Source organism: Xylona heveae (genome assembly GCF_001619985.1).
Source record: "Xylona heveae TC161 unplaced genomic scaffold L228scaffold_4, whole genome shotgun sequence".
NCBI lineage: Eukaryota > Fungi > Ascomycota > Xylonomycetes > Xylonales > Xylonaceae > Xylona > Xylona heveae.
The window spans coordinates 1,325,747-1,338,934 of NW_017264196.1; the positions used below are offsets into that span (position 1 = coordinate 1,325,747).

Here is a 13,188-nt window from a genome sequence, read left to right on the forward strand (position 1 = left end):
CGTTTTTCTTCACCAATTCTTCTTCAGGAGAAAACTATATCTAAGAGAGCTTTGACTTAGGCGCTCCAAACATCCGCCCATTAACAACCCTTTTCTGGTCTCTGTCTGCTCACAAGCCTGGAGGTTAGTTGGGAAAGATTGGATGGGAAAGCTCCAGGCGAACGCTCCGCGAAACCATTCAAATTTTCGACGATTCTATGGTGCTCTATTGGAATTTGATCTCTTGGCTTCATTACCTTGAGTCTCGAAGAGGAAAATAGTCCAATGGATGTGGGCACAGGATCATCTGGTGAACTGGCAGTCGAGCAGTTTGCAGCTTCGTCTGCGGCGGCTCGTTCCGCTGAAGCCCAACAACTACCGCCATCTCTTGAGGTGGACCGGCGGCCTAGCGTCCGATTCTCTGACCTCTCCACCACAACCGCATCAACATCGCCGGTCCGCGCTCGCAGCGACAGTGAAAGCAGGAACCGTGATAAAAAGAGCGACCCGAAAGGCACTCGATCTCCATCTTCAGTGATTAGTCCAGGCGACGAAAACCAACACGCTATCTCCAGTGGCACAGCAACACCTCTAACCACTACCTCCTCCTCACGCACACTTGACCGTCGAAACATTGAGTATAATGATGACGATGAGATGACGGCTATAATCGGCGCGGAACGGGGAAATTCGCGCAACAAGGACTACCAAAGCTTTGACAAAGGCTTGAGGAACACTGCGGCGGGCAAGGGAAAGAAACCGTCACCTTCGACGGCCACTCCCAGCGATTTGACACAAACAAATGCCGATGAGCGTCGAGGACAAAATGCTGGTGATGATGTTCCTGATGAAGAGACGTCGGAACTTTCATGGTGGAGACATTTTCTGGACAAGTTTGGCGCCATAGAGTTGGATAACAAGGGAAGCGTTGCCAGAGACCACTTGGCGCTTGGTACGTAAAGTTCATTCGTCAGAACGGCAATGCTTGAAGTTGCCATTGACTACGTTACATGGAAGCTTCAGCACAACGACCACAGTGAAATGAATCGGCCTGGCTAACATATTTCTTCTTTCAGAACGGACTTTTCTCGCATGGCTTCGGACATCGCTCTCCTTTGCTAGTATTGGCATTGCCGTGACCCAGCTCTTTCGGCTCAATACGACTATAAGCAAGAACGGCGGTGCCGAGGGCGCCTCATCTCTCCGCCAAGTCGGCAAGCCACTTGGTGCAACGTTTCTTGCAATTTCAATTGTCATTCTCTTTGTTGGCTTTCATCGCTACTTTGAGAGCCAGCATTGGATCATTCGCGGCAAGTTTCCAGCTAGTCGCGTCAGCATTGCCCTCGTTGCCTTTATCGCTGGCGCCCTCATTGTCGCAAGCTTGGTCGTAATTCTTGCCGTCGCCCCGCATGCTTTTGAGAGCTGAGTCTGCTTTATATCCCATGTGCTGGATCCTGTCCAAACTTTCTTGTTTGATTCTTTTTCACCTACTCATTTTTTGTTTATATCTATATCATTTTGACTTTTTTTTTGGAGCCATTACCTTATCTAATTGGGAGAGGGAGAGGTATATGTTCGATCCTCGACATCTCTTTTTCCCTCTTTTCTTCTCGAGGAACTGGAGTCGATGTCTCTTAGTCGTTGAAATACCACTTTGTTTGGACATTCTACTGTCTTATTCTACTTTACTTCTCTCCATCTCGTTTCATCCAGTCTTGGTTCTCCCCTTGGGACTGCACTTTTCACCATCGGTCCGCCTGCCATGACCGTGTTGCCGCTCTTCTTCAATCTGTACACTATTCATAATTTTATTCAAAACTCTACATATCTACCTTTTTGAACGCCCTATCCTCTCTCACCTTTCGCAATTCAACGTTATAGTACTCTTTACTCTGCTTTGGATCAACATCAACTCTTTGCTCGGCACGGCGGTGAGAAATGCAAGATATATCTACGTTAATCGTTGCAGTTCCTCTCCATCCATTTTCCTCTCTTTTTTTCGTATCCCACAAACTTCCCCCCACCCCCGACGATAGATTCCTACCCCCCATCCATAATCAAATGCTTGATATCTCGCAAAAGCATGCGGACAATTTCCTGCGCTTTTCAGTTCAATTGGCTCTATACGTCTAGGTAGGCTGTATCTACTCCACATGTCTACCTTATGTCTACCTTGTTTAAAGCTCGATGCCAGGATACAGAGTACGTTCGTTCGCACTCTTCTCATTCATTACACCGCATTCACTCTCCTTCTTCCTCCCCACTCCCCACATTCCCCTCATCGTTTTCATTGGACGGATGATAATCGCAATCGAAACTCGCCTTTCCGGATCGGGATGTGCCTTTGAATTATCGTCGGACGTCTATCACGGTCGCAATCTCTGGAGTCCATTGCGAAACTGGCAGTGTTGGCGACTCGCGCGATGAAGGAAGTAAATTAATTCCTCCACGACGAGCGATAATTCTGGCAGTGCAAATCGCTCACAAGATTCTTCTATCGCTCAGCTACATTTTCAATCGCAAATCATCTTAATTAGACGTGAAACAGGCGAGTTATAAGCTCTAGTATTTTTCAATATGACGGATGTTGTCGCAAACCCTCTGAGAGCCATCGAGCGAGCTCCTTCATCCGACTTTATGAGCCCCTCAAACAGCGCTCGAGTAAAGGAGGTAAAAATTTTTCTGCAGCACGTACTGATCACGGAGCTTCTCTTCTCCGTGCAAAAAAAAAAAAAAAAACTTCGACCTGTGATTGATCGGAATAAACTCGAAAAAAAGAATCTCTCCCTCGGGGAATCGAACCCCGGTCTCCCGCGCTTGCGATTCCGTATTAAGCGGAATTGACAAGCGGAAATCATAGCCACTAGACCAAGGAAGATGGTACGATTCGTAGGCGAATCGTCTTGACCAACTGTGCTAAGAATGCTTGTTGTTGGATTTATAATCGAAAATACAAAATATATACCAATGCTATTTTTATACCTGCCTTCTTGGATAGTGAAGTTGGAGTTAGTTATGCATAGGAGCTTAAATAATGAAACCAGTCGTCGATTTCTTGTGTACTTAAAAAGGTGATGACATTGGCTTGTGCATCATACGTCGTGAGCGCTACCTCAAAGCAAAGGGCAGCGAGAAGTTGGGTCATAGGAGAAGTGTTTCGAGTACTTTTACGGTTTACGGAGGATGGAGCCTCATTGGAGGCGAGTATTCTAGATAGTAGGATGAACCAGCACTGCTGTAAGTAGTCAAGGGGCATGAGCTTGTTACTATCGACACAGGCTAGTATTACAATACAGGGCAGTAGATACAGCTACTAAGACCATACATTGCCACGCAGAACAATAAAGAAACAAACAAGACAACGCGACATGAATTCCCAGCTTATCAAATATTACAGCTGACAAGGAAAAGATATCAATCTAAAATTAAATCAATTCGCTAGTGGTCAGTCCTCGGAGCCTTCACGCCTTAGTCTCAGCTTCCTCAGCGGCCGTCGTTGCAAGCTGGTGCCTAGTTTTATCACCGGATTTGCCTTCATTGAAGATTTCCACGGCAAACTCTGACTCGATGACGCTTTCCAGAGATTCAGGCTTGGTGGTGCTAGCCCAACGACCCTTGACAACGCCGTCGGCTCCAATGAGAAACTTCTCAAAGTTCCACTTGACGCGCTTCAAGCCCATGACACCAGGCTGCTTCGCCTTCAGCCATTCCCAAACGGGCTCGGACTTGTCACCGTTGACATCTGTCTTGGCCAGTACGGGGAAGCTCACGCCATAGTTAACCTGGCAAAAGCTCTGAATGTCATCGTTATTGCCTGGATCCTGGTTCATGAATTGATTGCAGGGGAAACCGAGGATCTCGAACGAGTCCGGGTGACGGGCCTTGATTGTCTGGTAGAGCTTCTCAAGGCCGGCGAATTGTGGCGTGAAGCCGCATTTCGAAGCAGTGTTGACGACAAGCACTACTTTGCCCTCGAGCTTTGAAAGAGGAAAAGGCTGGCCCTTTTCTGCAATGGGTCATTAGCAGATGTTCAAAAGGATGATTTACTTCTAGGGATATAATTCTCGCATATCTTTGTATGTCGACGGTTGCACATTAAAGACCAGCTAGATTGGCACAAGTCGTGCACGGAGATGACACTGCATCAGATATGCGCGTAGGGAACTTACTATCTAAAGGTTTGAAATCATAGAAACTCGTAGCTGATGCCATGGTGCGAGTATGAGCGGAAGTAATACCGGTTCTAGTGGGCGAGGGAGAATATGACCAAACGTTCAAGAATGGGTAAGACTTCTTAATGCCAGGCGCTCCGGTGGACCGAGAGATTGGTGTGCGAATTGCTGCTTGGAACAAAGATCGTGATGCTTGCATCTATCTGCTGTCGAGTAAATATATTGGGTGGGGATTAAAGCAATAGAAAACTTCCTTGCTTGCGACGACTCGATCCCTAATTAGACCCTGGTGGGAAATTGGTGGGATGGCAGGTGAATAGATAGCGTCATCGTTGCCGGAAGGCGGTGTCGGAGCATCAATTTTGCCGATTTGAAAGAGGTGGCCTCGGAACTCGGTAGTTATACTTACAGTTAGGCGCAGTTACGGGCAGCGCTCGGAGTGTCTGATAACACAATATCCTCACGTTTTGTAACGCTTATATGCCGTTGCTGAAGAGTTCGAATAATTGTCAAAGAGAAAATGATGATACATAAGACAAAGTATACCATTAATCTTCGCCACTCTCGACGCGATCTACGCAATGGTCATTTTTGCCAACCTTGCCCTTACGCTGGAATGGTCTGTCATGGCATGTTTGTCTCAGCTCCTCAAACATACAGCGTCCTTCTCATGGCGAATAGGTGCCCTTTCAAACTTGTACGAATTTAATTTTACTGATTGAATTGAAAAATCTATCTGAAGTGAGAAGGCACCGATGAAAATGTGTACATCTATCGTGATCGGGGGAATGGATTGTACTCTATTGCCCAAGGAAAACCATAATGTCGAGCCTTGCCGATATGTTCACACCGTGTGTGGCCGATGAAAAGATATGAATTATATAAATCCCTCAGGATGAGCAAGTCGACTTGAGGTTAAGGGCAAGGTTGAACTCTTTGATGTTTGACCGTCATCCATCGCAGCTATAGTTTGGACATCAAGAAAGTTTGCGGGGTAATTCACTTCTAAAGGGGTCTGAAACTGTTCGTTGCTGCATAAATCATCATTAGAATATACACTGTGATCGTGAGCATCATAAAAGCCATTATCATCGCGCATCTGAAAGTCGTCTTCAGAGACACTGAATTTGCTCTGTTGCAGTGCCGGTGAGCCTGAACGAGACCTGTTGCTCCCTTTGAAGACGGGAATATCATCGTGACGCTTAGACTTGAGTTCCTGTACTTCTCGTTGAAGCGACATGATATGGACTTTCATACCCTTTCTGGCAACCCTTTCCTTCTCTACTAGAGCAGCCAATGCCTCATATTGTTGACAGCCGTCATGGAGCTGATGTTGATTCGGAGTTTGACCATATACAAGTGGTGTGTCTGACCCTGGGATTAAGGGCTTTCTGCCCAGTTGCGCCGAGGAAATATCAGGGAATCTTGAACCCGGAACAGAAAGGATTGCCGCCGGGCTAGATCCTGACTTCGAAGACAAAGATGGGGAAGACCCACCGAAAGTGCCCATTCGGTAGTGAGAAACTCCTGAAAGCGGAAGGTCTACCAGGCCCACAGTTTCTGGAGAGATTGAGTGTTCCGATGTTGAATTGGTCAAGTTCGTGAGAGGGTCACCAAAGGTTTGAGACACTGCGTCCACAGATTTTGCGCCAGCCATATATGGCCCGCGGACCTGCCGGTAAATCCGAAGAACGGTCCTCTCTAATGTTCTCATTCTTTTTTCCAGGTCTTTGAATCGTCCTTCTAGAACGACATAGTCTATGTCCTTATGATTGTCTGTTGAATCTTGTCTGTATTCGAACTGATTTGGTTCAGCCTCAGAGCCAACAGGAGCCGAATCAATGCCTACAAACGAGGCAGACTGTGACCGAGGATCATTTACTTGCGATGTCATTTTCCCTGGTTCGCCAACACCACTGGAATTGTCAAATGGTCGGTCAGTAGATGCTTCTCGCACCACCTCTTGCGGATTTCTGTAATAAAACGACGATCCATCGATAGTTTCTCCCTGTGTCGAGCCTACTATGAGAGGGTAAATGACCTTACTCTGTTGCGCACTGCTCGGACGCGGTGTAAGGCCGGTACTTGTCGATGGACCATGAACATCTGTATAGGATTCTGAGACGCTCGCACCGTCAGGCTGAGGCAAAAGAGAGTCAGGCGACACATCTAGCCGGAAAACATTGCCAGTACTTCTCATTCTAGATGTAGGGTGGTGAGATATCCTAGAATGCCTAATGTGATGGTGGATTGGACCCAATTCGCCGGTTGATGATGATGTCCGAATAGGTCGAGAGTCATGGCTCTCGATGACTCCGGGGGAATTCGTATAGATAATACGGGAATCATCCCCCGAGTCCCACCGTGTGTTGGGATTTGACCGATATTTATAGTCACTCTCGCGGCTTTCATTAGTTGGCCGGCGTCTGAAGAATGACCGAACCATATCCTTGATCGAGTCCTGCTTCGAAATTTGCCCAATGGGGGATGGAGCCGGTCCGGAATGAATGATAGTATTGCAATTGGGAGCTGCGCTCAATGGGCGAGCTTCCTGCATAGATGCGTCACAAGCATCGCTGAATTGGCGCATCGCTGACAAGGAACGCTTTCGATTAAGTCGCGGCATTGAGCGATGTTGCCTGGACGCCATTGGTGTGAAGCTGAGATAATGGCTGACGATGGGGTACAAAGAGTTTTCGACCAGGAGGAAAGCTAAGGCCGAGAGGAAAGTTGGATATCCAGACAATTTCTGGATCCGCCGGGCAAGTATGACAATGTCATGAAAGAGAGTTGAGGTGAGTATGAAGAGATGAAAGAAGTGATGCAAGGCCAGAGTCGATCAGCACGCTCAAAACCTAGCAATCATGAGGGTATCTTCGGGGAGCTGAATCTGGAAATAGAGTCTGAGCAAGCATTTGCCATCAATTGCAGAAAATCAAGAAAATGGCTGGGCATGAGAGCAAGATAAATCGAAAGACGGATATGCTCGTTTCATCCAATACATTCCATTGGCACAGCAGGTGTCTCCATAATTAATTTAAAGCTTCTATCAATTACTCAGGGAGTGCTCAAAATAGAGACCATTAGGGCCGTTTGAAGGCCCTGGCCATCCCCAGTCTCGAAAAAGCCGCGAACCCTCAGGGAGAATGACTGGAAGATGGCGCCAAAAAAAATTCCGCAAGAGCCACGCGGTAACTGTTGAATTGGGGACATTTTCGGCCCATGCCGATGAACCTGTCTCTCAAAAAGGTAAATGTACCGAATTCAAGGCCGGAAGTTCCATGTTCTGTGTTGAGCGGCGACGCCGAAGGTGGACATTGTGTGCATTAAGTCAGCGGTGGCGAACGTCTGAGCCACACTTTGACCCGCGGCGCGCTCAAGCTGAACGTAATTGCATCAGAAGAAGCTTGGCATGCGGTAAGGATAGACAATGGAAAAGTTACTACCGCGTCCGGTTCGCATTGGAGGGCACCGCCTTCTGATCGTCACGATCTCTCACAAGAAGCAGGTGAAATGAGCGGTATCCAAATGGTCCAAGTAGCGAAGCTAATGCACGATCCTTGATAATTGTGGAAACCGATGATCTTTGGCGAGGGCAGAATAGCCGACCAGGTAAAGGGCCACTGATCGATAACTAACTTTTAACTGTAAATAGGATCCAATTATCGTATCAGAATGGGTTCAGTAGACTCCTTAGCGATCACACTAGCAAGGCCTGGATGTACCGTGTATACTCTCGACCCACGATCACAGATTGGAGTTTCATGTCGAATTTGGCCCTTGCCACAATTCATGCATTAATGTGTTGACAGTGAGCCCGCAGAAAGCCATAATTGCCACTGTCTTTAGATTTCCCAAAAAGGTCGAGGTTGCGAAGATTGAGATTCGCGATCGTTACCTGGTAGAGAACTATATCTCCTGTAAATCTGCCAAGTTTGGATATCGAAGATCGGCGTTTTCTTCAAGGAACTCCATCCAGTCCTTCAAGAATTTACTGCCACTATACCCGGATATGATTAGCGAGTTCTGTTTGCGTATCACGCAACGTAGTGCACTTACTGGCTGACCGTCTCAGAATCGCCAATAACGCAAAGATGTCTTCGGGGTCTCGTCATGGCAACTGCCAGAATTGTCAATAGTCTGTATGCTTTGTTCTCCCTGGCTATGCTCACCATTCAACCGACGCTTCTCCCCGAGAAATCCGACCTCATGTTTATCATTACTCCGTACAAGGCTTACCACTATCGCTTCCTTCTCTCGCCCTTGGAAGCCGTCGACACTACCCAACTCTATCCCTGGAAATGACTCCTTAAGACTTTGTGATAGCAGTGCAAGCTATTTCTGTCAATAGAGAACCACGACTTAGATCAGGTATGCGGCAACTGACCTGTGCGTTATATGGCGTAACTACAGCAATATCTTCAGGCTTTAGACCAGCATCAGCCAGAGCTTTCACATGGAATTTGACCAAGATGGCCTCGGATTCATTGCTCTTGCTTTCGCCAATATTCATGCCTTTGCCCGCCTTCTTTCCTATTTCTTCATCTTCCGTCTTTTCTTGGAAGTCTCCCCCTTGAGTGTCCCAGAAAACAACAGGAAAGGATGTATCTTCTGTTTCATCGACACCATAAGGGAGATCTTTGAGCAAACGAGATTTTACCGACTCAGCAGCCACCAATCGAGATTCATATAAGCTGTCAGAAGGGAATTGCATTATTTTCTCATGCATTCGGTATTGCGTTGTCAGCATCTTTTTGATCGAGGAGCCATATAGCATTAAAAGACGGTCGAAAAGTGTTGTTTCCAGTGTAGCCTTTCCAACTAAGTCAGTATCGTCAAGCTTTGTTTTTTTTGTCTTGCTGTTCAGTGATTTGATCGTAGGTGGCAATTGTAAATGATCGCCTGCTAGAATAGCTTTCTTTGCCGTCAGCAACGGAACCCAACATTGAGCCTCCAATGCTTGACTAGCTTCATCAATAATGACAATGTCGAATTCTTCGTTTCTCAGCTGAAAGCCGCCAGCACCATGAAGCGTCGCCAGTACAACTTTGCTTTCGCTAACAAGGTTGCCTACGCATCTGCGTTCTCGCTCTCTAAATTCCTTTCGAAGTTCCCTAAGGTCGCCATAGATCGCCTTCCTTTCTCGGCCATTCCTGGTCTTCCGTATGCTTGCCTGCTTAGAGTCCATTTCTTGCCTGATGTCACGGACAATTTCTGCAGCGTCTGAAGTTTGGGTAAGAACATCCAGAGAATGATCCAGCACAGATGGAAGGAGTCGTGCGGGGTGGCCGAGTCTGACCATTGGCACTTTGTGAGGAGAGAGTCGTTCTACAATGTTATCCACGGATATGTTTGAGGGTCCACAGACAAGTAGCCGTAGCTTTTGCTTTAAAAGCTGTAAAATAAGCTCAATAAGCGTATGAGTTTTCCCAGTCTATACAGAATCATTAGTAGAAGGGCATTTATTACTGCGAGAGAAAGACTAAACTTACTCCAGGCGGGCCGTGTATAAGCGCAATCTCTCGAGATGCTATGGCAAATCTAATGGCTTCTTTTTGGGAGTCGTTCAAACTCGGATCGATGAATTGAATGGATTCTCCTCCAGTCAATGCAGCTATATCCTCTGCAGACACCGGAGTAGGTGAGGATTGACCAAAGAGCACTCGAATGAGATTAGTATATTCTGGCTCAGAAAACCTCTCAAGACGAGTCATGGTCTGATTCATCCTGCGGCCAGGCATAACTTCGTCAGAAGACAGCACTTGCAATACGCTTCGGACTATACCTACCGTTTGTACGTAATATCATTGGCAAGCTTGATACTATAAAATCTGCTCAGCACTCGCCCATAAATGTGGCAGCAAATGTATTTACTTACACCCAAAGCTTGCCGGCCGGAGCATCGGCATCTTCATTATCTAAAGCGACAGCAATGCTTGAGGCCGTGACTTTTACCACCACACCGTCAACTCCATTCTTCTTCAGATCAGTTTTCTCTTTTTTCTTTGCGGAACCAGAAGGTTGCTCCTGGACGCTAACAATATCTCCCGTGCGGATGCCATGTTCAGGGAGATCTCCTCCGCCAACGGCCGGGTCAAGTCCAAGGTCAATCACCGTCTTGCCACCAAGGCCCGTTCTCTGAGAATCTACAGCAAGATTGAGTACCGCAACGCCAGCACGCTGCAGAGCAGTAGGTGTTGACTGAGATGCTAGTAATGACGTTTCGGCAAGCTCCGCCTGCAACTCTTCGTCCAAAAGTGCAAGCTGTGTTGTAGCAAAGGATGAAATGTCTGTCGGTGCCATATTGTTTGAAGAGACTCTAATAGTGATGACCTAAAGAAAAAACAAATTTCGTCATGAGTTGACACTCTAGACCTTCCCTTGTCTGATGAATCTTGTTCTTGAAAGCTGCTAATCCTCAACTGCAACCGTTCGCTTATAGCACATACCTTAGTTATATAAACAGTGGGTAGATACTAAGTTAGCTCAGCCTTATATGATACAATTGAGTTTACTGCACGAAAAGAAATTTGTTATTCAAATGAGTTTCATTAATTTTTGTTGATTTGCTACAAGGACTGGAGCCGAAGCGATGCAGAGACACCTTATATAAAAACGCGACAGACAAGTTCCTCAAACGATATGGCAAACCCCGCGCTCATCAAGTCCCCCAGGACGAACCAAAACGCCAATATGATGTAGTGAATGGCAGAAGCAGTGCCAGAGAAAAAGTGTTATCCAGGTCCAATACGAGGCCTGTAGGGTTTTAATGTTAGCAATCTGACCAGTACAAATGATTAAATCTAGAACTCACATGTCATGGTGCTCGCTCAGGTTGGAAAGATACTTGTTCAGCTCCTCCACTCTCTCCTTGTGTGTCTTGACGCCTTCTCTCTGGAGCCTTTCATTTAACTGTGCAAGGGTTAGTAAAGGGATTCAAACAACAGAAAATATGCCAGGGGATAATATACCCGCTTGCGCCTCATCTCCAGATATTTCTTCTCCGCTGCAGTCTTGCTCTCGTGAGCGAATCCATCTCTGTTTTCACTGTCATTTCCCGATTGTTCTGCAGTCGCCGTATCACTTCTCTCCTCTTTCTCTCTTGCAGGAGAGTCTTTGCGCTCGATCTCTTTCGAGGCGTCGGTAGCTTCGGCGGACGGAGGCTTCGGCTTCTTCTTCTTTTTCTTTTCCACTTTTCCACCCTGCACCCCTTTAAGCTTGAGTGACCCACCAGTTGTGGCGTATTCGTCCTTGCCCATATTTATTATCGGAATACTACCTGATTCCCCATGTGCGATGAGGGTGAGCAGTAAATACTGCGTGGACTCTCAGTGAGTGCACTGGAGCTTTGGAGCCTGGACTATACGTCAAAAGGTCGGGGAAAATAGATCCTCCGTTCCGAGCCTGTCCATGTCCCGCTGGTGAAATTGCTGAGAGCTGATTGGTCGATTCAATGCTCCTCAGGACTCAGTATCAACATTCCTAAACTCTGCGATTACGGGGACATACTGTTCAAGTGGAAGAAACGTGAGCACCTTCTCTTACTAAATCTCGTTTAGAAAGTCTTATAATACTGTACTTTCCGAATTCTGCAAATAAGCATGCGAACCTCGCGCCTGGCGCGCGAGACATCCAAACTCGCCGCTCTCACCGCGAGCTCCCGGCAGCCAGCGGCAACAAGCACGCCTTCGGAGGCAAGAGATAGATTTGCCAGTGCGATTCGCGGCTATACACTGAATTCAGACCCTCGCCTGCCGGTAGAGCAAGAGAGAATTTCCACTTTGGAAGCTGAGACAGGGCAAGACAGCGACTCCAGCTCGTCGCTTTCGTTGCCCGCCTCTCCTATAGGCAGCGATATAGAGAACGAGCAACGCGAACCTACGGCAGTGCCTAAGAAGAGAAAGCGGCAAAGCGTAGCTCATGAGAATGCAAAGCGTCCCATAAAAACCGAAACCATCACTGAAATTACGTCCTTCAAATCCGCACCTCCCTCTGAGCATGTGTCAACAGCAAAGCCAGCGCCGAAGGCACGACGACGTCCAGCGAAGAAAGAAGTCGCCGGCGATGGCGAAGTTACAATTCATCCGCCGCCAAATTGGGCAAAGGTTTACGACCTGACTCGGGAAATGCGGCGAAAGATAATTGCACCTGTGGATACGATGGGCTGTGAAAGGCTAGCTGAGCGCGAAGCGTCGCCAAAGGTATCCAACCCATAGCGTCCCGGAAAATTAATTATGCTTTTAAAGCTCATGTGGCATGAAATCAGGACCAGCGCTTCCAGACCCTTATCTCTCTAATGCTCTCCTCCCAAACTAAGGATACGGCAACTGCAGCTGCGGTCCGGGGGATGCAGACACAACTGCCCCCGCCTGGGCTCACATTATCCAATATCCTGGCCGTTTCTCCAACCGAGCTCAACGCATTGATCCGCCAGGTAGGCTTTCACAATAACAAAACGACCTACATCAAGCGAACTGCGGAAATCTTACGCGATTCATACAACGGAGACATACCTGACACTCCGGAAGGACTCATGTCGCTACCAGGTGTAGGACCTAAAATGGCATATCTATGCCTGGCAGCTGCATGGGATAAAGTTGTTGGTATTGGAGTAGACGTGCATGTCCACCGGATCACGAATCTCTGGGGATGGCACAAGACGCGCAATCCGGAAGAGACGCGCATGGCGCTGGAAAGCTGGTTGCCGAAAGACCGATGGCATGAGATTAATCACATGCTGGTAGGATTCGGACAGACAATATGTTTGCCTGTTGGGAGGAAATGCGGCGAATGTGCGCTTGCTGAGCAAGGGTTGTGCCCGAGTGCAGTGGTGAGTAAGACAGTCGAGAACAAAATCGAACGGGAAAAGGTCATAGCAAGTGGCAAGGGCGCGGCGGAAGGAAAAGGCTCAGAGGGGCGAGAAGAGAAGCTTTTGAAGGTGGAATTGGACATTGGCCAAGAGGAGCGTGAGGTCAAGGTTGAAGACATTGAAGATCTGGGTCATCCACGTCGAAGTTTACGAAGTCGAGGGTTACGG

The 13,188-nt window shown here is 47.5% G+C and overlaps 7 protein-coding genes and 1 non-coding gene across 8 annotated transcripts; 3 read left to right on the forward strand and 5 right to left on the reverse strand.

The window, feature by feature from the left end:
• Nucleotides 1-264: 264 nt before the first annotated feature.
• Nucleotides 265-1,405, forward strand: L228DRAFT_267541 (hypothetical protein; the record flags this gene model as incomplete). The annotated part of the gene is made up of 2 exons (XM_018334998.1): nt 265-931; nt 1,056-1,405. 2 exons carry the CDS (start codon nt 265-267, stop codon nt 1,403-1,405), a joined length of 1,017 nt encoding a protein of 338 aa, XP_018189105.1.
• Nucleotides 1,165-1,838, forward strand: L228DRAFT_119534 (hypothetical protein). The gene has a single exon (XM_018328976.1). The coding sequence runs from the start codon at nt 1,389-1,391 to the stop codon at nt 1,743-1,745; it is 357 nt and encodes a 118-aa protein (XP_018189106.1). The 5' UTR covers nt 1,165-1,388; the 3' UTR covers nt 1,746-1,838.
• Nucleotides 1,839-2,760: 922 nt separating this feature from the next.
• On the reverse strand, nt 2,761-2,857 carry L228DRAFT_t64. The gene has a single exon. It is a non-coding gene; the product is annotated as a tRNA-Asp (tRNA).
• Nucleotides 2,858-3,161: 304 nt separating this feature from the next.
• L228DRAFT_246337 (thioredoxin-like protein) lies at nt 3,162-4,534 on the reverse strand. Its single transcript, XM_018332390.1, has 2 exons — nt 4,149-4,534; nt 3,162-3,985 (listed from the first exon to the last, which is right to left on the reverse strand). The coding sequence occupies exons 1-2, from the start codon at nt 4,348-4,350 to the stop codon at nt 3,441-3,443; spliced, it is 747 nt and encodes a 248-aa protein (XP_018189107.1). The 5' UTR covers nt 4,351-4,534; the 3' UTR covers nt 3,162-3,440.
• Nucleotides 4,535-5,028: 494 nt separating this feature from the next.
• L228DRAFT_267543 (hypothetical protein) lies at nt 5,029-6,801 on the reverse strand (the record flags this gene model as incomplete). Its single annotated transcript, XM_018334999.1, has 1 exon — nt 5,029-6,801. The coding sequence occupies one exon, from the start codon at nt 6,799-6,801 to the stop codon at nt 5,029-5,031; it is 1,773 nt and encodes a 590-aa protein (XP_018189108.1).
• A 1,460-nt stretch (nt 6,802-8,261) lies between these two features.
• L228DRAFT_255748 (P-loop containing nucleoside triphosphate hydrolase protein) lies at nt 8,262-10,479 on the reverse strand (the record flags this gene model as incomplete). The annotated part of the gene is made up of 5 exons (XM_018333894.1): nt 10,030-10,479; nt 9,941-9,973; nt 9,644-9,878; nt 8,539-9,585; nt 8,262-8,486 (listed from the first exon to the last, which is right to left on the reverse strand). Coding segments are annotated over exons 1-5 (1,965 nt in total), but the record flags the coding sequence as incomplete, so codon positions are not given.
• A 215-nt stretch (nt 10,480-10,694) lies between these two features.
• On the reverse strand, nt 10,695-11,474 carry L228DRAFT_246341 (DUF1754-domain-containing protein). Its single transcript, XM_018332391.1, has 3 exons — nt 11,123-11,474; nt 10,966-11,063; nt 10,695-10,907 (listed from the first exon to the last, which is right to left on the reverse strand). The coding sequence occupies exons 1-3, from the start codon at nt 11,408-11,410 to the stop codon at nt 10,886-10,888; spliced, it is 408 nt and encodes a 135-aa protein (XP_018189110.1). The 5' UTR covers nt 11,411-11,474; the 3' UTR covers nt 10,695-10,885.
• A 764-nt stretch (nt 11,475-12,238) lies between these two features.
• L228DRAFT_197396 (DNA glycosylase) lies at nt 12,239-13,008 on the forward strand (the record flags this gene model as incomplete). Its single annotated transcript, XM_018329609.1, has 2 exons — nt 12,239-12,352; nt 12,418-13,008. Coding segments are annotated over 2 exons (705 nt in total), but the record flags the coding sequence as incomplete, so codon positions are not given.
• Nucleotides 13,009-13,188: the final 180 nt, after the last annotated feature.

Excerpts from the sequence above, each read along its gene's own strand:
- L228DRAFT_246341 (XM_018332391.1), bottom strand. The coding sequence starts at position 11,410 with ATGGGCAAGGACGAATACGCCACAACTGGTGGGTCACTCAAGCTTAAA. Across the intron at positions 11,064-11,122 it reads TGGAGATGAGGCGCAAGCGG|TTAAATGAAAGGCTCCAGAG; the intron begins GTATATTATCCC and ends ACCCTTGCACAG. Across the intron at positions 10,908-10,965 it reads CTGAGCGAGCACCATGACAT|GCCTCGTATTGGACCTGGAT; the intron begins GTGAGTTCTAGA and ends AAAACCCTACAG.
- L228DRAFT_119534 (XM_018328976.1), top strand. The coding sequence starts at position 1,389 with ATGCTTTTGAGAGCTGAGTCTGCTTTATATCCCATGTGCTGGATCCTG.
- L228DRAFT_246337 (XM_018332390.1), bottom strand. The coding sequence starts at position 4,350 with ATGCAAGCATCACGATCTTTGTTCCAAGCAGCAATTCGCACACCAATC. Across the intron at positions 3,986-4,148 it reads TGATTTCAAACCTTTAGATA|AAAAGGGCCAGCCTTTTCCT; the intron begins GTAAGTTCCCTA and ends GACCCATTGCAG.